The sequence below is a fragment of the Limanda limanda genome, chromosome 5 (genome assembly GCF_963576545.1).
Source record: "Limanda limanda chromosome 5, fLimLim1.1, whole genome shotgun sequence".
In the NCBI taxonomy this organism is placed as follows: domain Eukaryota; kingdom Metazoa; phylum Chordata; class Actinopteri; order Pleuronectiformes; family Pleuronectidae; genus Limanda; species Limanda limanda.
In genome coordinates, this window is record NC_083640.1 from 28,044,006 (window position 1) to 28,065,226 (window position 21,221).

Genomic DNA, 21,221 nt, shown 5'->3' on the forward strand with positions numbered 1-21,221 from the left:
GGATGCTTATATATCCTCACAGTTATCCAATATGGAACTTTATAAGTGTTTGATGGCGTTTGTCATGCTGGATCTGTGTCTTCTGAAGTTTGCCATATGCCATAAAAGGTGTCAATGAGTCTGAAAGTGTAGTTTCACTGAGATTTAGGCTCAACATGGCCTATGGTCCTGTTGGACCACCAGTACCCAGAAATAATTGTTTTTCCTCGCTGTAGATCCCCTTTGACTGCCCTTTGACGGCCCAACTGTATGAAGTGGTAGGTTGTTGTTGTTGGAAGTAGTGTATGTGTATGTAAAGGACATTTGGACTTTTTCAGAATTTTTCATCCAAAAGATGCATCTATGAAGCCTGGATAGCTCAGACGGTAGAGCATCAGACTTTTAATCTGAGGGTCCGAGGTTCAATCTGACTCTCATGGACAATACTATTAGGTAGGGTAGTAACAAAGCAAGTCCTGTTCCACTATCAACTCTTTGGATGCTTATATACCCTCACAGTTATCCAAGATGGAACTTAATAAGTGATTGATGGCATTTGTCATGCTGGATCTGTGTCTTCTGAAGTTTGCCATGTGCCATAACAGGTATACTTGATTCAAGTCAATGAGTCTGAAAGTGTAGAGTTTTCCTGAGATTTGGGCTCAACATGGCCTATGGTCCTGTTGGACCACAATTACCCAGAAATATTAGTTTTTCGTCGTAGATGCCCTTCGACTGCCCAACTGTATGAAGTGGTAGGTTGTTGTTGTTGTTGGACGTAGTGTATGTGTATGTAAAGGGGATTTGGACTTTTTCAGAATTTTCCATCCAAAAGATGCAGCTCTCGAAGCCTGGATAGCTCAGACGGTAGAGCATCAGACTTTTAATCTGAGGGTCCAGGGTTCAAGTCCCTGTTAAGGCGGTATATTATTCTTATCGGATTCCCATGGACACTACTATTAGGTAGGGGATTAACAAAGCAGATCCTGTTCCACTTTCAAGTGTTTGGATGCTTATATATCCTCACAGTTATCCAATATGGAACTTTATAAGTGTTTGATGGCGTTTGTCATGCTGGATCTGTGTCTTCTGAAGTTTGCCATATGCCTTAAAAGGTGTCAATGAGTCTGAAAGTGTAGTTTCACTGAGATTCAGGCTCAACATGGCCTATGGTCCTGTTGGACCACAAGTACCCAGAAATAATCGTTTTTCCTCGCTGTAGATGCCCTTCGACTGCCCTTTGACTGCCCAACTGTATGAAGTGGTAGGTTGTTGTTGTTGGACTTAGTGTATGTGTATGTAAAGGATATTGGACTTTTTCAGAATTTTTCATTCATAAGATGCAGCTATGAAGCCTGGATAGCTCAGACGGTAGAGCATCAGACTTTTAATCTGAGGGTCCGAGGTTCAATCTGACTCTCATGTACAATACTATTAGGTAGGGGATTAACAAAGCAGATCCTGTTCCACTTTCAAGTGTTTGGATGCTTATATATCCTCACAGTTATCCAATATGGAACTTAATAAGTGTTTGATGGCATTTGTCATGCTGGATCTGTGTCTTCTGAAGTTTGCCATATGCAATTAAAGGTGTCAATGAGTCTGAAAGTGTAGTTTCACTGAGATTTGGGCTAACATGGCCTATGGTCCTGTTGGACCACAATTACCCAGAAATATTAGTTTTCCTCGCCATCGATGCCATTCGACTGCCCAACTGTATGAAGTGGTAGGTTGTTGTTGGACGTAGTGTATGTGTATGTAAAGGGGATTTGGACTTTTTCAGAATTTTCCATCCAAAAGATGCAGCTCTCGAAGCCTGGATAGCTCAGACGGTAGAGCATCAGACTTTTAATCTGAGGGTCCAGGGTTCAAGTCCCTGTTCAGGCGGTATATTACTCTTATTGGATTCCCATGGACAATACTATTAGGTAGGGGATTAACAAAGCAGATCCTGTTCCACTTTCAAGTGTTTGGATGCTTATATATCCTCACAGTTATCCAATATGGAACTTTATAAGTGTTTGATGGCGTTTGTCATGCTGGATCTGTGTCTTCTGAAGTTTGCCATATGCCTTAAAAGGTGTCAATGAGTCTGAAAGTGTAGTTTCACTGAGATTTAGGCTCAACATGGCCTATGGTCCTGTTGGACCACAAGTACCCAGAAATAATCGTTTTTCCTCGCTGTAGATGCCCTTCGACTGCCCTTTGACTGCCCAACTGTATGAAGTGGTAGGTTGTTGTTGTTGGACTTAGTGTATGTGTATGTAAAGGATATTGGACTTTTTCAGAATTTTTCATTCATAAGATGCAGCTATGAAGCCTGGATAGCTCAGACGGTAGAGCATCAGACTTTTAATCTGAGGGTCCGAGGTTCAATCTGACTCTCATGTACAATACTATTAGGTAGGGGATTAACAAAGCAGATCCTGTTCCACTTTCAAGTGTTTGGATGCTTATATATCCTCACAGTTATCCAATATGGAACTTAATAAGTGTTTGATGGCATTTGTCATGCTGGATCTGTGTCTTCTGAAGTTTGCCATATGCAATTAAAGGTGTCAATGAGTCTGAAAGTGTAGTTTCACTGAGATTTGGGCTAACATGGCCTATGGTCCTGTTGGACCACAATTACCCAGAAATATTAGTTTTCCTCGCCATCGATGCCATTCGACTGCCCAACTGTATGAAGTGGTAGGTTGTTGTTGGACGTAGTGTATGTGTATGTAAAGGGGATTTGGACTTTTTCAGAATTTTCCATCCAAAAGATGCAGCTCTCGAAGCCTGGATAGCTCAGACGGTAGAGCATCAGACTTTTAATCTGAGGGTCCAGGGTTCAAGTCCCTGTTCAGGCGGTAATTACTCTTATCAGACAGTCATGGACAATACTATTAGGTAGGGGATTAACAAAGCAGATCCTGTTCCACTCTCAAGTCTTTGGATGCTTATATATCCTCACAGTTATCCAATATGGAACTTAATAAGTGTTTGATGGCATTTGTCATGCTGGATCTGTGTCTTCTGAAGTTTACTATATGCCATAAAAGGTGTCAATGAGTCTGAAAGTTTACTTTCACTGACATTTAGGCTCAACATGGCCTATGGTCCTGTTGGACCACAAGTACCCAGAAATAATAGTTTTTCCTCGCTGTAGATGCCCTTCGACTGCCCTTTGACTGCCCAACTGTATGAAGTGGTAGCTTGTTGTTGTTGGAAGTAGTGTATGTGTATGTAAAGGGCATTTGGACTTTTTCAGAATTTTTCATCCAAAAGATGCAGCTATGAAGCCTGGATAGCTCAGACGGTAGAGCATCAGACTTTTAATCTGAGGGTCCGAGGTTCAATCTGACTCTCATGGACAATACTATTAGGTAGGGGATTAACAAAGCAGATCCTGTTCCACTTTCAAGTGTTTGGATGCTCATATATCCTCACAGTTATCCAATATGGAACTTAATAAGTGTTTGATGGCATTTGTCATGCTGGATCTGTGTCTTCTGAAGTTTGCCATATGCCATAAAAGGTGTCAATGAGTCTGAAAGTGTAGTTTCACTGAGATTTAGGCTCAACATGGCCTATGGTCCTGTTGGACCACAAGTACCCAGAAATAATCGTTTTTCCTCGCTGTAGATGCCCTTCGACTGCACTTTGACTGCCCAACTGTATGAAGTGGTAGGTTGTTGTTGTTGGACGTAGTGTATGTGTATGTAAAGGGGATTTGGACTTTTTCAGAATTTTCCATCCAAAAGATGCAGCTCTCGAAGCCTGGATAGCTCAGACGGTAGAGCATCAGACTTTTAATCTGAGGGTCAGAGGTTCAATCTGACTCTCATGTACAATACTATTAGGTAGGGGATTAACAAAGCAGATCCTGTTCCACTTTCAAGTGTTTGGATGCTTATATATCCTCACAGTTATCCAATATGGAACTTAATAAGTGTTTGATGGCATTTGTCATGCTGGATCTGTGTCTTCTGAAGTTTGCCATATGCAATTAAAGGTGTCAATGAGTCTGAAAGTGTAGTTTCACTGAGATTTGGGCTAACATGGCCTATGGTCCTGTTGGACCACAATTACCCAGAAATATTAGTTTTCCTCGCCGTCGATGCCATTCGACTGCCCAACTGTATGAAGTGGTAGGTTGTTGTTGGACGTAGTGTATGTGTATGTAAAGGGGATTTGGACTTTTTCAGAATTTTCCATCCAAAAGATGCAGCTCTCGAAGCCTGGATAGCTCAGACGGTAGAGCATCAGACTTTTAATCTGAGGGTCCAGGGTTCAAGTCCCTGTTCAGGCGGTAATTACTCTTATCAGACAGTCATGGACAATACTATTAGGTAGGGGATTAACAAAGCAGATCCTGTTCCACTTTCAAGTGTTTGGATGCTTATATACCCTCACAGTTACCCAAGATGGAACTTTGGAAGTGTTTGATGGCATTTGTCATGCTGGATCTGTGTCTTCTGAAGTTTGCCATGTGCCATAACAGGTATACTTGAATCAAGTCAATGAGTCTGAAAGTGTAGAGTTTTCCTGAGATTTGGGCTCAACATGGCCTATGGTCCTGTTGGACCACAATTACCCAGAAATATTAGTTTTCCTCGCCGTCGATGCCATTCGACTGCCCAACTGTATGAAGTGGTAGGTTGTTGTTGTTGGACGTAGTGTATGTGTATGTAAAGGGGATTTGGACTTTTTCAGAATTTTTCATCCAAAAGATGCAGCTCTCGAAGCCTGGATAGCTCAGACGGTAGAGCATCAGACTTTTAATCTGAGGGTCCAGGGTTCAAGTCCCTGTTCAGGCGGTATATTACTTTTATCGGATTCTCATGGACACTACTATTAGGTAGGGGATTAACAAAGCAGATCCTGTTCCACTTTCAAGTGTTTGGATGCTTATATATCCTCACAGTTATCCAATATGGAACTTTATAAGTGTTTGATGGCGTTTGTCATGCTGGATCTGTGTCTTCTGAAGTTTGCCATATGCCTTAAAAGGTGTCACTGAGTCTGAAAGTGTAGTTTCACTGAGATTTAGGCTCAACATGGCCTATGGTCCTGTTGGACCACAAGTACCCAGAAATAATCGTTTTTCCTCGCTGTAGATGCCCTTCGACTGCCCTTTGACTGCCCAACTGTATGAAGTGGTAGGTTGTTGTTGTTGGACGTAGTGTATGTGTATGTAAAGGATATTGGACTTTTTCAGAATTTTTCATCCATAAGATGCAGCTATGAAGCCTGGATAGCTCAGACGGTAGAGCATCAGACTTTTAATCTGAGGGTCCGAGGTTCAATCTGACTCTCATGTACAATACTATTAGGTAGGGGATTAACAAAGCAGATCCTGTTCCACTTTCAAGTGTTTGGATGCTTATATATCCTCACAGTTATCCAATATAAAAAAATTTTATATTGGATTTTTTCAGAATTTTCCATCCAAAAGATGCAGCTCTCGAAGCCTGGATAGCTCAGACAGTAGAGCATCAGACTTTTAATCTGAGGGTCCAGGGTTCAAGTCCCTGTTCAGGCGGTAATTACTCTTATCAGACAGTCATGGACAATACTATTAGGTAGGGGATTAACAAAGCAGATCCTGTTCCACTCTCAAGTCTTTGGATGCTTATATATCCTCACAGTTATCCAATATGGAACTTAATAAGTGTTTGATGGCATTTGTCATGCTGGATCTGTGTCTTCTGAAGTTTACTATATGCCATAAAAGGTGTCAATGAGTCTGAAAGTTTACTTTCACTGACATTTAGGCTCAACATGGCCTATGGTCCTGTTGGACCACAAGTACCCAGAAATAATAGTTTTCCTCGCTGTAGATGCCCTTCGACTGCCCTTTGACTGCCCTTTGACTGCCCAACTGTATGAAGTGGTAGCTTGTTGTTGTTGGAAGTAGTGTATGTGTATGTAAAGGGCATTTGGATTTTTTCAGAATTTTCCATCCAAAAGATGCAGCTCTCGAAGCCTGGATAGCTCAGACGGTAGAGCATCAGACTTTTAATCTGAGGGTCAGAGGTTCAATCTGACTCTCATGTACAATACTATTAGGTAGGGGATTAACAAAGCAGATCCTGTTCCACTTTCAAGTGTTTGGATGCTTATATATCCTCACAGTTATCCAATATGGAACTTAATAAGTGTTTGATGGCATTTGTCATGCTGGATCTGTGTCTTCTGAAGTTTGCCATATGCAATTAAAGGTGTCAATGAGTCTGAAAGTGTAGTTTCACTGAGATTTGGGCTAACATGGCCTATGGTCCTGTTGGACCACAATTACCCAGAAATATTAGTTTTCCTCGCCGTCGATGCCATTCGACTGCCCAACTGTATGAAGTGGTAGGTTGTTGTTGGACGTAGTGTATGTGTATGTAAAGGGGATTTGGACTTTTTCAGAATTTTCCATCCAAAAGATGCAGCTCTCGAAGCCTGGATAGCTCAGACGGTAGAGCATCAGACTTTTAATCTCAGGGTCCAGGGTTCAAGTCCCTGTTCAGGCGGTAATTACTCTTATCAGACAGTCATGGACAATACTATTAGGTAGGGGATTAACAAAGCAGATCCTGTTCCACTTTCAAGTGTTTGGATGCTTATATACCCTCACAGTTACCCAAGATGGAACTTTGGAAGTGTTTGATGGCGTTTGTCATGCTGGATCTGTGTCTTCTGAAGTTTGCCATGTGCCATAACAGGTATACTTGAATCAAGTCAATGAGTCTGAAAGTGTAGAGTTTTCCTGAGATTTGGGCTCAACATGGCCTATGGTCCTGTTGGACCACAATTACCCAGAAATATTAGTTTTCCTCGCCGTCGATGCCATTCGACTGCCCAACTGTATGAAGTGGTAGGTTGTTGTTGTTGGACGTAGTGTATGTGTATGTAAAGGGGATTTGGACTTTTTCAGAATTTTTCATCCAAAAGATGCAGCTCTCGAAGCCTGGATAGCTCAGACGGTAGAGCATCAGACTTTTAATCTGAGGGTCCAGGGTTCAAGTCCCTGTTCAGGCGGTAATTACTCTTATCAGACAGTCATGGACAATACTATTAGGTAGGGGATTAACAAAGCAGATCCTGTTCCACTCTCAAGTCTTTGGATGCTTATATATCCTCACAGTTATCCAATATGGAACTTTATAAGTGTTTGATGGCATTTGTCATGCTGGATCTGTGTCTTCTGAAGTTTACTATATGCCATAAAAGGTGTCAATGAGTCTGAAAGTTTACTTTCACTGACATTTAGGCTCAACATGGCCTATGGTCCTGTTGGACCACAAGTACCCAGAAATAATAGTTTTTCCTCGCTGTAGATGCCCTTCGACTGCCCTTTGATTGCCCAACTGTATGAAGTGGTAGCTTGTTGTTGTTGGAAGTAGTGTATGTGTATGTAAAGGGCATTTGGACTTTTTCAGAATTTTTCATCCAAAAGATGCAGCTATGAAGCCTGGATAGCTCAGACGGTAGAGCATCAGACTTTTAATCTGAGGGTCCGAGGTTCAATCTGACTCTCATGGACAATACTATTAGGTAGGGGATTAACAAAGCAGATCCTGTTCCACTTTCAAGTGTTTGGATGCTCATATATCCTCACAGTTATCCAATATGGAACTTAATAAGTGTTTGATGGCATTTGTCATGCTGGATCTGTGTCTTCTGAAGTTTGCCATATGCCATAAAAGGTGTCAATGAGTCTGAAAGTGTAGTTTCACTGAGATTTGGGCTAACATGGCCTATGGTCCTGTTGGACCACAATTACCCAGAAATATTAGTTTTCCTCGCCATCGATGCCATTCGACTGCCCAACTGTATGAAGTGGTAGGTTGTTGTTGGACGTAGTGTATGTGTATGTAAAGGGGATTTGGACTTTTTCAGAATTTTCCATCCAAAAGATGCAGCTCTCGAATCCTGGATAGCTCAGACGGTAGAGCATCAGACTTTTAATCTGAGGGTCCAGGGTTCAAGTCCCTGTTCAGGCGGTAATTACTCTTATCAGACAGTCATGGACAATACTATTAGGTAGGGGATTAACAAAGCAGATCCTGTTCCACTCTCAAGTCTTTGGATGCGTATATATCCTCACAGTTATCCAATATGGAACTTAATAAGTGTTTGATGGCATTTGTCATGCTGGATCTGTGTCTTCTGAAGTTTACTATATGCCATAAAAGGTGTCAATGAGTCTGAAAGTTTACTTTCACTGACATTTAGGCTCAACATGGCCTATGGTCCTGTTGGACCACAAGTACCCAGAAATAATAGTTTTTCCTCGCTGTAGATGCCCTTCGACTGCCCTTTGACTGCCCTTTGACTGCCCAACTGTATGAAGTGGTAGCTTGTTGTTGTTGGAAGTAGTGTATGTGTATGTAAAGGGCATTTGGACTTTTTCAGAATTTTTCATCCAAAAGATGCAGCTATGAAGCCTGGATAGCTCAGACGGTAGAGCATCAGACTTTTAATCTGAGGGTCAGAGGTTCAATCTGACTCTCATGTACAATACTATTAGGTAGGGGATTAACAAAGCAGATCCTGTTCCACTTTCAAGTGTTTGGATGCTTATATATCCTCACAGTTATCCAATATGGAACTTAATAAGTGTTTGATGGCATTTGTCATGCTGGATCTGTGTCTTCTGAAGTTTGCCATATGCAATTAAAGGTGTCAATGAGTCTGAAAGTGTAGTTTCACTGAGATTTGGGCTAACATGGCCTATGGTCCTGTTGGACCACAATTACCCAGAAATATTAGTTTTCCTCGCCGTCGATGCCATTCGACTGCCCAACTGTATGAAGTGGTAGGTTGTTGTTGTTGGACGTAGTGTATGTGTATGTAAAGGGGATTTGGACTTTTTCAGAATTTTTCATCCAAAAGATGCAGCTCTCGAAGCCTGGATAGCTCAGACGGTAGAGCATCAGACTTTTAATCTGAGGGTCCAGGGTTCAAGTCCCTGTTCAGGCGGTATATTACTTTTATCGGATTCTCATGGACACTACTATTAGGTAGGGGATTAACAAAGCAGATCCTGTTCCACTTTCAAGTGTTTGGATGCTTATATATCCTCACAGTTATCCAATATGGAACTTTATAAGTGTTTGATGGCGTTTGTCATGCTGGATCTGTGTCTTCTGAAGTTTGCCATATGCCTTAAAAGGTGTCACTGAGTCTGAAAGTGTAGTTTCACTGAGATTTAGGCTCAACATGGCCTATGGTCCTGTTGGACCACAAGTACCCAGAAATAATCGTTTTTCCTCGCTGTAGATGCCCTTCGACTGCCCTTTGACTGCCCAACTGTATGAAGTGGTAGGTTGTTGTTGTTGGACTTAGTGTATGTGTATGTAAAGGATATTGGACTTTTTCAGAATTTTTCATCCATAAGATGCAGCTATGAAGCCTGGATAGCTCAGACGGTAGAGCATCAGACTTTTAATCTGAGGGTCCGAGGTTCAATCTGACTCTCATGTACAATACTATTAGGTAGGGGATTAACAAAGCAGATCCTGTTCCACTTTCAAGTGTTTGGATGCTTATATATCCTCACAGTTATCCAATATAAAAAAAATTTATATTGGATTTTTTCAGAATTTTCCATCCAAAAGATGCAGCTCTCGAAGCCTGGATAGCTCAGACAGTAGAGCATCAGACTTTTAATCTGAGGGTCCAGGGTTCAAGTCCCTGTTCAGGCGGTAATTACTCTTATCAGACAGTCATGGACAATACTATTAGGTAGGGGATTAACAAAGCAGATCCTGTTCCACTCTCAAGTCTTTGGATGCTTATATATCCTCACAGTTATCCAATATGGAACTTAATAAGTGTTTGATGGCATTTGTCATGCTGGATCTGTGTCTTCTGAAGTTTACTATATGCCATAAAAGGTGTCAATGAGTCTGAAAGTTTACTTTCACTGAGATTTTGGCTAACATGGCCTATGGCCCTGTTGGACCACAATTACCCAGAAATATTAGTTTTCCTCGCCGTCGATGCCATTCAACTGCCCAACTGTATGAAGTGGTAGGTTGTTGTTGTTGGACGTAGTTTATGTGTATGTAAAGGGGATTTGGACTTTTTCAGAATTTTCCATCCAAAAGATGCAGCTCTCGAAGCCTGGATAGCTCAGACGGTAGAGCATCAGACTTTTAATCTGAGGGTCCAGGGTTCAAGTCCCTGTTCAGGCAGTAATTACTCTTATCAGACAGTCATGGACAATACTATTAGGTAGGGGATTAACAAAGCAGATCCTGTTCCACTCTCAAGTCTTTGGATGCTTATACGTAAGTTTTCCTCGCCGTAGATCCCCTTTGACTGCCCAACTGTATGAAGTAGTAGGTTGTTGTTGTTGGAAGTAGTTTATGTGTACGTAAAGGTGATTTGGACTTTTTCAACATTTTCCATCCAAAACATGCAGCTCTCGAATCCCGCAAGCTCAGACGGTAGAGCATCAGACTTTAAATCTGAGGGTCCAGGGTTCAAGTCTCTGTTCAGGTGGTATATTACTCTTATCAGACTCTCATGGACAATACTATTAGGTAGGGGATAAACAAAGCAGATCCTGTTCCACTTTCAAGTCTTTGGATTCTTATTTATCCTCACAGTTATCCAATATGGAACTTAATAAGTGTTTGATGGCATTTGTCATGCTTGATCTGTGTCTTCTGAAGTTTGCTATATGCCATAACAGGTATACTTGAATCAAGTCAATGAGTCTGAAAGTGTAGAGTTTTCCTGAGATTTTGGCTCAACATGGCCTATGGTCCTGTTGGACCACAATTACCCAGAAATATTAGTTTTCCTCGCCGTAGATGCCCTTTGACTGCCCAACTGTATGAAGTGGTAGGTTGTTGTTGTTGGAAGTAGTGTATGTGTATGTAAAGGGGATTTGAACTTTTTCAGAATTTTCCATCCAAAAGATGCATCTCTTGAATCCCGCAAGCTCAGACGGTAGAGCTTCAGACTTTTAATCTGAGGGTCCAGGGTTCAAGTCCCTGTTCAGCCGGTATATTACTCTTATCAGACTCTCATGGACAATACTATTAGGTAGGGGATTAACAAAGGAGGTCCTGTTCCACTTTCAAGTCTTTGGATGCTTATATATCCTCACAGTTATCCAATATGGAACTTAATAAGTGTTTGATGGCATTTGCCATATGCCATAAAAGGTGTCAATGAGTCTGAAAGTGTAGTTTCACTGAGATTTAGGCTCAACATGGCCTATGGTCCTGTTGGACCACAAGTACCCAGAAATAATCGTTTTTCCTCGCTGTAGATGCCCTTCGACTGCCCTTTGACTGCCCAACTGTATGAAGTGGTAGGTTGTTGTTGTTGTTGGAAGTAGTGTATGTGTATGTAATGGGCATTTGGACTTTTTCAGAATTTTTCATCCAAAAGATGCAGCTATGAAGCCTTGATAGCTCAGACGGTAGAGCATCAGACTTTTAATTTGAGTGTCTGAGGTTCAATCTGACTCTCATGGACAATACTATTAGGTAGGGTTAGGCCTGTCACGATAACACATTTTTCTGTGCGATTAATTGCCCCAGAAATTATTGCGATAAGCGATAATATTGCCGTTTTGACACCATTTTCAACTTATATAATGATAATGGCATAATAATGCAAGTACACCCTTTCGAAGATCAATAAACTTTTATTTTTAAAGAACACTGGAACTGGACATCTGGAAGACATTTAAGAAAGACTTTTTTATTGCCAAATATAGGAACTGTTTAAAGTAGATTATAAATATAAATAAATACAAAAACTTTTTAACTTAAAACTATGAATAATATATGAACTGTTAACAAAAGTAACAAACAAAGTAGTAACAAAAAACAGACACACTCTGACTTCGGTGCCTGAGCCAATTGAGACCCCGTGTCTCCGCGGAGACCCCTGTGTCAGACCGCTCGGAGACCCCCGTGTCTCCGCGGCTGGGGCTGTCGCAGGCAGGCTTCCGCCCGCCTTCGTCCCCCCGAACGCTTTTTTGAAACCTTTCTCGCCGTGGTCTCCGTTCCTCCCGCCCCGAGCCTTTCCAAGCCGACCCGGAGCCGTCGCGGCACACCACGGAGGAAATGCGCCCGGCGGGGGCCAGCCAGCGCTTGGGAGAGGGCTCGCGAGGAGATCCTCCCACACCTGCACGGGAGCCCTGACGCACGCGGGGCGCGGGCAGCGCGGAGACAAGATTCTGTCCACCGGCAGCCGCGGCCGACTGCCGGATGGGATCTGCATCGATCTCATTTTTAGCCTTATGCGAACGGAGGTGACGGAAATCCGTCATAGTGACGGAAAACTTTAATCCCTGAATTTATTGCAGCCGGCAAAAAATTATCGCTCATTTTAATTTATCGCGCAATTAATTGATTTATTGCATATCGCGACAGGCCTAGGTAGGGTAGTAACAAAGCAAGTCCTGTTCCACTATCAACTCTTTGGATGCTTATATACCCTCACAGTTATCCAAGATGGAACTTAATACGTGTTTGATGGCATTTGTCATGCTTGATCTGTGTCTTCTGAAGTTTGCCATATGCCATAACAGGTATCCCTGACTCAAGTCAATGAGTCTGAAAGTGTAGAGTTTTCCTGAGATTTGGGCTCAACATGGCCTATGGTCCTGTTGGACCACAATTACCCAGAAATATTAGATTTCCTCGCCGTAGATGCCCTTCGACTGCCCAACTGTATGAAGTGGTAGGTTGTTGTTGTTGTTGGAAGTAGTGTATGTGTATGTAAAGGGGATTTGGAGTTTTTCAGAATTCTCCATCCAAAGAGATGCAGCTCTCGAAGCCTGGATAGCTCAGACGGTAGAACATCAGACTTTTAATCTGAGGATCCAGTGTTGAAGAACCTGTTCAGGCGGTATATTACTCTTATCAGACTCTCATGGACAATACTATTAGGTAGGGGATTAACAAAGCAGTTCCTGTTCCACTTTCAAGTCTTTGGATGCTTATATATCCTCACAGTTATCCAATATGGAACTTAATAAGTGTTTGATGGCATTTGTCATGCTGGATCTGTGTCTATGGCCTATGGTCCTGTTGGACCACAATTTGCCAGAAATATTAGTTTTTCCTTGCCTTAGATACCCTTGGACTCCCCAACTGTATGAAGTAAGCTAAGTTTAACTTTTAAGCCCAGTTGTGTTACCAGTCCATGGAAAGGGAGAAAAGGTCATTTTTTATGTGCTCTTTGAAGTCCAGTGAAGTGGTCTTGCTGGATTGTGTCTCCTGTTTTTGTTGTTGTTCCTTCTGCAAGTCTCTGTGTTGGGTTGAAGCTCTTAAGCAGGCTCTCAGGGTTGCCCCCTTTTTTGACGGCTTCTGGCAGGCCTGCATGGAGGTTGGAACAGCTTGGGTTGGGAGAATGTCTCCCTGGCGGGATGAGCAGGAAAGGTACACCTCTCCTCCAAGAGAAGTTATAAGAAATACAGAGATATTGAGATATACAAATTAAAGTTAAAACTTTGTTAAAAACCTCACTCATTTAGACTCTGTCCTATGTATGTTGAAGAGAAGAATGCCATGAAGAGATGACCTGTTGCATTTAAGTTATCAGAATCTGCCATGTACAAGGTTTTTTCTGTTGAAGTAAAAAGGGCTCTGGTGGATTTTCTTACTGTGGCAGTCCAGTGCTGATGGTCTGTTAGGTCACATAACCTAAGATTATGGGAATCATTTAAGCATCACAGTAGATTCAAGAAAACCTGGATGTTAGCAGGAAAATATTTTAAGAAGCTCAGACCTAGATAAAAGATAAAAGTCAAAACCTTTTCATGGTCAGTTTATGAAATACACCCAAGACCTAGAATGCTGTTTAAGTGCATTTGTCCTATTTTTGTCTCCAGCTGACGTGGCACGCTCAATGGGGGCCAAAGTTGTGATTGCAATTGATGTTGGAAGCCAGGATGAAACAAACTTGACCAACTACGGTGACTCGCTGAACGGCTGGTGGCTGCTGTGGAAACGATTCAACCCACTGGCTGAGAAGGTCAAGGTATTCTGTCGTCTTTAAATTATTAATTTACTTTTCTTTCTTTTTTTTTAATCAAGCAGTAAGACTTTTAGTGCACCCATTACACATTCATTTGTTGCTTAGTTTTAGGAATGCACGATATGGATTTTCCTGATACCGATAATTACATGATCACATGGCCGATACCAATAATAATTTCACGTTTCTTAAAAAGTTCATAGCCTACAGTTTATGCACACCTGAGGGTAAAATTGCAAAATATAGTAAGCAAATATGGATGAATTAATATTACATTGTTAACCCAACAAAAATTGTTCTGACTCAGTTCTGAGTGTACGTTTAGTTTTTTAGTGAAGTGCATCAGAAAACTTCAAACAACTTTAGGTGGAAGAGGAACATTTCTTCTACAGAAGACTTTAAATTAAATATTTTGACATCTCAAATAAGACATCTCAATGTATTCAAATAGTAATTCAGAAAAAATACTAAGCTGTAAAGCTAGTCACCAGCAGCTTTAAGTTTAAGAGTTTCTTTTTTTATGTTGTCACCTGGTTGATTTATAGTCCAGGCAAAGTAGCGTTTTACGACCGACTAATTGTAAAGAATTTTTTTCAGCATAGATCTATGCTATCTATGCCCTATGAGGTATCTATAATAACACTAGTTGAGTAAATATGTTAAATTCTCATACCCGAAATGTGTGCCAATAAGTCCAGGCAGCAATACACCCCAATGGGGCTATTTTTTTCCTTAACTCCTATCAAAATGAAACTTTACACAATGAAAGTACCCATGAAAAGTAAAAAAAATTGTGTTACAAGTTTCTTTGAAAATTAATTTGAATATGCAAATGGACTATACACTTATTGAATATGTCCCAATTTGCATAGGCAGAAACACCATTCATATGTATGACAAATACATCGGCCCAATCTTCATCCAATCATCCCACTGCCAATGGGTGATGGCAAAGCTGCTTTTAGACTGGCCTCTAACCTGAAACCCGCCTGGCTTGGTAGTACCTGCCAGGGGTATAACCCCCGCCTGGTATAGTCTTCAGGGTCACGGAGGTAGTCTTTTGGGTCCATACATTCACTTCCCCCTTTCCACTTCATCATTTGGTAAAAGACCCGAAGACTATGGAACTTTGCAGCTGTTGACGTTGGAGGGAGAGTTTGAGGTTCCACTGGAAATGAGTTCTGAGTTACTTTATCACAGAATCGCCTGTATCTCAGCATATCCAGTGATTCATCTTTTTCGCCCCCATACAGTTATACTAGAGCTTTTTCACCTGCTGCAATGATGATGCCTTTTCCCACATTTTCCTGTGACTGGCTGAACACCTTAGCTTGTTCGAGAAAGCTAGTTTCATTCTTTATTCTTTGTGGTGGGGAGGCTTGTGTGCCTCCGTGACCCTATAGACTATACCAGGCGGGGTACCAAGTGTGGAGCTCATGTGCATATTCAAATTCATTTCAAAAGAAACTTGTAATACAAACAAAATACTTTTCATCTATACTTTTACCATGTAAAGTTTTATTATGGTAGGAGTAAAGGAAAAAATTAAGATTATATGGTTGTATTTTGGGCATATTCGATTAGTGTAGAGCTCATTTGCATATTCAAAACTGTTTACTTTTCTTGGGTACTTTTATTGTGTAAAGTTTCATTTTGATAGGAGTAAAGGATTGTTGCCTGGCCTTATTGGCACACATCTCGGATTGATGAGAATTAAACATATTTCCTCGACTAGGATTTCTTAGGACTTTTAGTATGTTGTTGTGGACACCTCATAGAAATGATCTATGCTGAAAAACATTATTTTACAATAAGTTAGATTTTTCTGCTCTAAAATGAGTTACTTTGCCTAGACTATTAATATAAATGCTGAAAAGCACTAGCACCGTCATTGACACAACACAGCCAGAGATGCGGACCGGCAAGCGCAGATGCCGTTGGTATGTTTTTTTTCTTTCACTAACCCTGGCTGCAAGCCCCTCGTGTTCATTCCATACATCGACTTCACGATGACTGTGTTTATCGGAAGTTTTATCAGCTATAATTTCCGATTCCGATAAATGAATAATAATATAAAATTTCCATTATCGGGCCGATATATACTGTGCAACCCTAATTAGTTTATATATTAAATAGTATATTGGCTCTTTGTTATTGACTGATTTTGACATGTAGCAGCCATTTTCTTTTCAGCTTGATACTAGATGGTAACATAACCTATTTCAGAAGAATAAAATGATCTTAACATTCCAAACAATTTCCTCAGAGAAAACAAAAGACTTCATAATATAACCAAAACAACAAAAATCCAAAATACTCATCGTAAAATAGGCAAAATCCAGGTAATGAGTCCATGATGAAAACTGAAAATACTCTTATTTAAGAGTCAAAGTCCAGACTCATGACACACCTGAGCTCCTGCAGCTGTCAGTGTGTTTCCTCCAAAACAATGTGCTGGGCCTGTTATTGCCCCTTTTACAAGCAGCCAAGCCCCTGAGAACTTATTCACCACTGGCTGTTTTTGTCTTTTTTTTTATCCATTTCGATGTACTAGCTAGTAGTGGTGACATGGTAGTGACGGTTATTTGAGTGAAAGGGAATTAGTTCAAAGTTATGTTACAGGATTTCACAATGAAATAAATCCTTCATATAAGCGATTCAGATGGTAAAAATAATTAACAATCGTTTTTAAATTTCTCATTTCTCCAGAAAAAAAAACATACAAACTTTTAGTTGCTGGCCCGCGTACCCACAGGTACCCGACCCACTGTATGATTCTATTCTGCATGACCATATTTAACACACTAGGCTCCATTATAGTCAACAACTACAGGTAACAGACCCTGCTCTTAAGTGATGAGGTTTACATAGGCACAGGTTCTGTCACCGATCAGTGGTTGAATTTCCACTTGCAGGTCCTGAACATGGCAGAGATCCAAACCCGGCTCGCTTACGTTTGCTGCGTGCGGCAGCTGGAACTAGTCAAAGAGAGTGACTATTGCGAGTACATTCGACCGCCCATCAACCACTACGGCACACTAGAGTTTGGCAAGTTCGACGAGATTGCTGTGAGTTTTCCCTCTGTTTTTCTCAATGCCATTCTCCATGTCTCCTCCAACCGTAAATCTCACCCTAACCCCTTGTCACTGTGGCCACAGGAGGTTGGATACCAGCACGGGAAGACACTGTTCGATGTGTGGCAGCGCAGCGGGGTGGTGGACAGTATGTTGAAGGACAGACATCTGGAAGACTTCCACAAAACCAAACCTGGCGATGTGAGAAAAATCTAGATTTTTAAACTGTTATCAATTTGTTTTATTTGATTTTACTTGCAGTAAGCTGTGTCATTATTGTTGCTGATGAGGCCCACCACTGCTGTGTTATCAGCAAGCCCCACTGGTAAAAAAATGAAATAACACCCACTAACATCTAGGTTTTGTTTGAAATGAGAATGGATACAGTCAATCAAACCCGAATCAAATGACTCTTGAGTAGTTTTAATCGTCTCTGATTGGCAGTGATGGAAAATTGACAACCAAGTGAACACGCCAATTTGCCAAGAGAGCAAGGTGAGAGAGCCCATGAAAAAAAAAACTGTGTTGTGGTTAGAAAAGCCCCAAAACTCACAGTTTGATCTTGTGACACCTACAATATTATTCCTCTTTAGCTTGTTGGGATGAGTGCTTGGGCCCGAGAGATGTTGTAGACTTCTGCGAGGAAATTTTATAGCTGTCCAGCCCAGGGCCTTTGACTTAACCTAGGATTCTGTGTGGCTCTTCTGCTTTGTGAGGGTTTGACCCTGGAGATTGTCTTACACAGTCTGCAGTCACATGATGGTCTTGATTCCCTGCACAAAAGTTGTTCAGAACATCTGATAGGGAAGCATGACTGTCACAAGTCTGTGAGGGGGTTATATAATCTATGAAGGCCAAGTGCTGTGTTTACATGTCCACAATATCCTCCTCTTTTATTGGTACACTGCTGCCTTGTACTGCAATGTACCAATTTACTGCCCCCAACTACTGTATCATGAATCATCCTTTGCAACTGGGAGAAATACATATCAAATCGCTTGGTCAATGGAACATATAGACCAGGTTTTAAATTTGGACAAGGCTACACAAAATGCCAGTGCATGCAATCAAGTTTGCATAGATTCAAATATGTAAACAAGTTTTATATAAAAATTGGAAAGCTATGGCCTAACAAATAGGTAAAGATGTTGTCATCACAAGGTCTCTGTTGATCTCATAGACTGTAGGTTGCTCTACACAGACATGAAAATAAATATTTTGTTATTAAAACTTTTAGTAGGTGTTTTTTTGATGCCGGTTGATGTTTTAAATGTATTATCTAAATGTGATGTACTGAAGCTGATACATACTCATTAGAATGATGCATTGTGTCTTTCAGGTGGTTACCTGCCCGAACGCCTCTTTCACAGACCTGGCCGAGATTGTGTCAAGAATAGAACCTGTGAAGAATGCCCTAATCGATGGTTAGTAATCAATAACATATTGAACTATCAACTGAAATGTCATATACATATACATGGAGAAAATGCCCAAAAATGTAAATGGCTGCATTTGATTCATGGTATTGGATTTAGGCAATAGCTTTGAACGCAATGTATTTTAACAATATCTCCATCTCCATCTACAATTGAAATTACAAAGATTTGATCTGCAGTGTCAGATACATGTCGGATAAAATATCCACATACATTTTTTTAACCTTTTGTTCATATAAAAAGTTTGTGGATAAGATCTGACAAGGGTTTTTTAAATCCAAATTATCTAATATCTTTGTGAAAAGCTATATAATTAATACAGAAAAATTATTCATCTAAAATGACAAAAATGGGTGAACATGTTGTCTTGTCCTATCTGTCTTCAGAGGAAATCTCTGATGAATACCAGACAGACTATGATGAGGATGCGGTGGAAAGCACTCTGTCTGACTTTGAGGCGTTCACCGCCGGCAGCGAGCAAACAGAGGGAGAGGAGACAGCGGACACGGCTGAAACAGTATGTATGAAAAAAATTTAAAAATAAAACTTCCCAATCACTTGTTTTATTTTTATTAATACAGACACACAACACAAATAACTAATAATAAAGGAATATAAGTATATACAAGTTATAATTTAACTTTTGATTTTCCATATTTTTCACAGGATGAAGATATTCATATCCGAGGTTGACCCCGAACGAAGAATGCATCCATCAAAGCTGTGACTACCTGCCAGCTACTGGTCCACAACACACATTTGTGAATGAAGTAGGGTACAGACATGTTGCTGATACTCGTGTCTTGGACTTGCTCAAGGAGACTTCAGCAGAACACAGAACTGTAAATGAATGCACTAAATTTAATCAAGTATCAAAACCTGCTAGTCAAATAAAATAGTTTTTATTGTGTCAAGATCCACAGTGTGTCTCTAAGAAAGTGATTTAACTGTTCAGTGACAACAACCCAGGTTTGTGCTTTAATGGAGTTCGTGAGACACTGCGCATCTGTGAGAAGAGTGAAAATGGGAAAATACAAAGAACTCCATCAGTTCTCTGGAGGAAGTCGAGAACATCAGGACATTTTTTTAATGAGCTAATTTAGCAACAGGGTGTAATATTTGTTTAGCTTTTCTCAAACATAAATTAAAGTGTGTCTTAGTAAGGAATTATGAAATTGTATGTTAATGCACTACAGTCTTTTAACATACATTTCATCATAAGCAGTCACTTTTTCTGACAGTTTTATGTATAGCTGGTTCATACTATAATAACCTCAGAGTCCTGAAGCAGTATAATGCAACTCATCAGGTTTATTTAGAAGTTCGAATGGTAAACATATGTTCTTCGTGTGGCTGCAGTAAATTTCAAGAAGTATTAAAAATTAGAGGATTTCTTTCTCCTCTTTTTCAGAGCAGAGCCATGTGCACACTATAGGTGTGACAAAAGAATGTGAAATGTGACTTAAAAACTTTAAATAATTTACTTCTTACACATGTCTGGTCTTTTTTAGTTCATCACAAACTTCATACTATCCAAGTTTTGAAACTGTATACCCAGTGCTACCCCCTCAATTTTCAATTTAAACCAGATTTCAAAATGAAAATCTTTGTTGGCTCGACTGTCACTGGGAGTCAAATTGATTTAAAAAGAATTAGCTTGCTTGCTTAAGGTTTGACTGGGGTTATGGTTCATGAGTAACCAACACAAACATCTACAACCTCCTGCCTTTCTGGACTTTGTTACTTCACTACTTCTTCCAGCTCATGTCAGTCAGCAGTCCTAATTACTTCAGCTGGCACAAACCATTATTATATTCTATAGTAGTTTCTAGCCATTTGCTGACTCATCAAATTAAATCATGCAAGCTGACTCAAACACCAAACTTAAATATGGCCTAAGTTATGTGTCCTTTAGACATAAAAATATAGAAAATGAATGATCCTATAATTCTCTATGTTTTAACTGAAGTGTATTTAGTTAAAAACAAAACAAATGATGGGAGAAGTTTGATGCCTTAAAAGTTCATATCATTGTCTCTGTTCTTTGCTTTGTTCTATGTTTGACTAGGAAAAAAGTAGGCCTACACTGAAACATTTTACAGAAGTAGAAATGGCTCATTCTCCAGAGTCATTGTCGATCATATGGTGTGATCCATTTCGATGATTTTGTATTCAATTTTGCACTTCAGTGTGCTGTAAATGCTTGGTAGTGTGCAGCAAATGCTTAGTTGTGTGTACTCAATGAATGGTATGTGTGTGTCATTTGAAAATATGGCTGTGTGTACCAAATGAAAACACGAGTTCCATTTTGAACAATAAAGTTAAGAGATTTGATGGCAAAGAGTCAAGTTTGCAAAGGGAGTGTGAGGTTTAGCATTTTGTTTGTGAGGTTTTCAGTTTTCTGTGTGCAGTTTTGAAAAACGTGTGTTACCAATTGTGAAAAACTGTAATAAAGAAAGACACTCAAAAGCACACCAAACATGACGGATGTATGTCTCATACGCTATTTATTCAACATTCAGACAGATTCATCTGTATGGTCTCTAGTCATGTCTCACTTTCTTTGAACAGTCTCTTTGATTGCGTTGTTCATTTACAATAATGTAGCATAATTCAAGCAGGAAGACTATACCGGTGTTACTGCTATAAACACACAACACAACTACTGGAGTTTTAAAAGCATCTTACAAACATCTGCAAGTATAACAACTCAAAATTACACTCACACATGTACAGAGTCACTTTGAAT

At 40.3% G+C, this 21,221-nt stretch overlaps 1 protein-coding gene and 12 non-coding genes across 13 annotated transcripts in view; all 13 read left to right on the forward strand.

The window, feature by feature from the left end:
- Positions 1–20,956, forward strand: part of pnpla7b (patatin-like phospholipase domain containing 7b) — a 78,803-nt gene extending 57,847 nt beyond the window's left edge. Inside the window, exons 29-34 of the mRNA XM_061071973.1 lie at positions 13,817–13,965; positions 16,878–17,030; positions 17,121–17,237; positions 18,376–18,460; positions 18,859–18,989; positions 19,139–20,956. Of these exons, the coding sequence (XP_060927956.1) occupies positions 13,817–13,965; positions 16,878–17,030; positions 17,121–17,237; positions 18,376–18,460; positions 18,859–18,989; positions 19,139–19,165 (662 nt within the window). The 3' untranslated portion in view covers positions 19,166–20,956. The remainder of the gene's footprint in view (positions 1–13,816; positions 13,966–16,877; positions 17,031–17,120; positions 17,238–18,375; positions 18,461–18,858; positions 18,990–19,138) is intronic.
- On the forward strand, positions 829–901 carry trnak-uuu (transfer RNA lysine (anticodon UUU)). The gene has a single exon. It is a non-coding gene; the product is annotated as a tRNA-Lys (tRNA).
- On the forward strand, positions 1,794–1,866 carry trnak-uuu (transfer RNA lysine (anticodon UUU)). Its single transcript has one exon. It is a non-coding gene; the product is annotated as a tRNA-Lys (tRNA).
- trnak-uuu (transfer RNA lysine (anticodon UUU)) lies at positions 2,759–2,831 on the forward strand. The gene has a single exon. It is a non-coding gene; the product is annotated as a tRNA-Lys (tRNA).
- trnak-uuu (transfer RNA lysine (anticodon UUU)) lies at positions 4,201–4,273 on the forward strand. Its single transcript has one exon. It is a non-coding gene; the product is annotated as a tRNA-Lys (tRNA).
- Positions 4,709–4,781, forward strand: trnak-uuu (transfer RNA lysine (anticodon UUU)). The gene has a single exon. It is a non-coding gene; the product is annotated as a tRNA-Lys (tRNA).
- Positions 5,434–5,506, forward strand: trnak-uuu (transfer RNA lysine (anticodon UUU)). Its single transcript has one exon. It is a non-coding gene; the product is annotated as a tRNA-Lys (tRNA).
- On the forward strand, positions 6,410–6,482 carry trnak-uuu (transfer RNA lysine (anticodon UUU)). Its single transcript has one exon. It is a non-coding gene; the product is annotated as a tRNA-Lys (tRNA).
- Positions 6,918–6,990, forward strand: trnak-uuu (transfer RNA lysine (anticodon UUU)). Its single transcript has one exon. It is a non-coding gene; the product is annotated as a tRNA-Lys (tRNA).
- trnak-uuu (transfer RNA lysine (anticodon UUU)) lies at positions 7,883–7,955 on the forward strand. Its single transcript has one exon. It is a non-coding gene; the product is annotated as a tRNA-Lys (tRNA).
- Positions 8,862–8,934, forward strand: trnak-uuu (transfer RNA lysine (anticodon UUU)). The gene has a single exon. It is a non-coding gene; the product is annotated as a tRNA-Lys (tRNA).
- trnak-uuu (transfer RNA lysine (anticodon UUU)) lies at positions 9,587–9,659 on the forward strand. The gene has a single exon. It is a non-coding gene; the product is annotated as a tRNA-Lys (tRNA).
- On the forward strand, positions 10,079–10,151 carry trnak-uuu (transfer RNA lysine (anticodon UUU)). The gene has a single exon. It is a non-coding gene; the product is annotated as a tRNA-Lys (tRNA).
- Positions 20,957–21,221: the final 265 nt, after the last annotated feature.